Source organism: Daktulosphaira vitifoliae, unplaced genomic scaffold (assembly GCF_025091365.1).
Source record: "Daktulosphaira vitifoliae isolate Bord-2020 unplaced genomic scaffold, ASM2509136v1 Scaffold_587, whole genome shotgun sequence".
Lineage (NCBI taxonomy): Eukaryota > Metazoa > Arthropoda > Insecta > Hemiptera > Phylloxeridae > Daktulosphaira > Daktulosphaira vitifoliae.
Genome location: NW_026100150.1, coordinates 4688 through 7087, shown reverse-complemented (window position 1 = coordinate 7087; position 2400 = coordinate 4688). Strand labels below are relative to the sequence as shown.

At 26.4% G+C, this 2400-nt stretch overlaps 1 protein-coding gene across 1 annotated transcript; it reads left to right on the top strand.

Moving 5' to 3' along the window:
- The first annotated feature begins 1090 nt into the window (after positions 1 to 1090).
- On the top strand, positions 1091 to 2151 carry LOC126909571 (uncharacterized). Its single transcript, XM_050692005.1, has 2 exons — positions 1091 to 2001; positions 2108 to 2151. The coding sequence occupies exons 1-2, from the start codon at positions 1185 to 1187 to the stop codon at positions 2134 to 2136; spliced, it is 846 nt and encodes a 281-aa protein (XP_050547962.1). The 5' UTR covers positions 1091 to 1184; the 3' UTR covers positions 2137 to 2151.
- Positions 2152 to 2400: the final 249 nt, after the last annotated feature.

Here is a 2400-nt window from a genome sequence, read left to right as displayed (position 1 = left end):
GATCATTAAGAAACTAAGTAATCATTAAAAATTATATATACTGATATGTTCATTTTTGAAAAAGTTACGGCAGTTTTTAGTAAAAAAAATTGAAAAAATTTTGAAAATAAGCGATTTTTAAATTTTTAATTTTTTTGGAGATTTCCCCCATTTACGGGGAACGAGGGATTTTTTTTTCAATTTTTGAGGGTAATGTCTTCGATCAAATACGATTTATGATTTTTTGACGTATCATTGAAAGAAATCGGTTCGGTGATAGCTGAAAAAAGTGGTAACAGACACACAAAAAAAAAAACACATCATAGTAAAATTAATACCTTTTTAGCTTCGCATCGAAGCTAAAATTATATTGATCCATACATTTTTTAAAAAGTTATAGTAATTAAAAAATGAAAATATAAAATTTTAACACAAAAAAACAGGGTTTTAACTACGGTAACTATACATGCGTACATCAGTATTTTAATAAATACACTTTTTAAGCTAGAATTCTGTATCATTCAGGTGCAACTCATCATTATTTATTCTTTGTTCGTGGTTTGAGCGACAAAGAAACAGACACGCGCCCATTTCTGAGGATATTTTGAAAGCGGACGACGATTCGTTTATTGGTGTCACAAGAGATGACTGATAAACGTATTATTGCGGCGGGTATTCGATCGCTAGGCATTTGTTGGCCTTTATACCACGACGATAACGAGTGTGTGTAACGGTCCAGTTTCAGTGAGGCGGTGCAGTGAAAGAGCAGACACGGTCGCGGGGTGACAACATCATGGCCGTGTCAAAGTATAATTAAAATAGAATTATCACAGATTTGAATTTCTTTGGTTATATTATTATAGATCATGTTTTATTCGTTTTTGTTTTGATATATTATTTTAATTAATAATTATTAAATAATTTATTTCATATTTTTCTGTACTTTTTCAGAAACTATTTATTCATTAACTAATTCAATTTTTTTTATTTGTGAAATAATTAAACTACTAGTCTTCTGTAAAGTATATGGTCTAAAATATTNTTTGATTTTATAAATATGTTAAAATTTATTATTACTTCAATGAATTTACAGTTCTTTCATAATATAAAAACCCACGTACGTCAAAAAGTATATTCAATAACTATTTTTCTTCGACACATCTATAACAGATTTCCATTCATATTTTTTTGTAATTTTTTTCGATATGGTTTCAATTAGTTATGCATTGTTGTTAATTTGTTTAGCTAAAATCTGTACGTGTGAACAAATTGATTTGGACCATCTTACACTTGATATCGCAAAAAAACATTTACAAAAACACGATGAAATGTTATCTTTTGTAATACTAAATCGTCCTAATTATACTGGTACTAAACTATGTGAACAATTGAAAGAACTCTGCCTAAATGATAATATCGATATTCCCGTGTCTTTGGATGAATCTAATAAAGCTACATCTCAAACAGACAGTACGCCTTTTGTTTTAAGAACCTTACAAGAAATTACAGATGATGCTCTAAATGAAAACAATCCACTCGAAGCTATAGTTTGGCTTATAAATGTTATTGAAAGCATGGGACTTACACTGTTAGCTAATTATAATCTAGTCACAGCAAAAGCAATACCAACTATACTAGAAGAAAAGGAGAAGTTTAGTAATCATTTTAATAAGGCCAAAACTTTTTTTAATTTTCTATTAGAAAAATTTAAATATTATCGTATAGATACAGAACCGGTTGATAAGGTAATTTCCATTTACGATGAATATAACCGGTCTTTGAAACTGGAAGAAAATAAACAAGAATTTAATAAAAAAAGCAAGAATAATTTCGATCGTTTTGTAAACCGTACATGTTTGGTAAAAATGCCAAATCGTGAAAAACATGTAAGAGTTGTAGATTATTTAAAAAAATTACAAAAACAAGAATTTGAAGCTAATAAAGAAAAATACGAAATTTCAGTTCAAAATCTGTTTAATACATTCTATACTTACATAGACCATAATGTAAAAATCTTAAAAGGTAAAGATTTAAATACATTATAGTATTTTAATGTTATATAGTGTGTTATTTTTTGTGGAAAAATACTTCCAATATGACTCAAAATTAATTTTTTTTTCATAAATAGATTCAGAAAATACTGGAGGATTAAATTAAAAAATAATCTTAAGTGATTGATTTATTATATATTTTTGATGATGAAATTTTAAAAAATAATAAAATATAATTACAAGACTTTTTAATATCTAAAATTGTGTTTTTTTTGTTATTTAATAATTCCAAATAATTATATCTTTTCATATAAAATTTTTTTCCATTATTGTAGATATATAATGTGTAACAAAATAAAATTATGTCTAGGTTAACTTTACAATATTGCTCAAGTTGAGCAGCTCAACTGTATGTTACAAAACTATAATT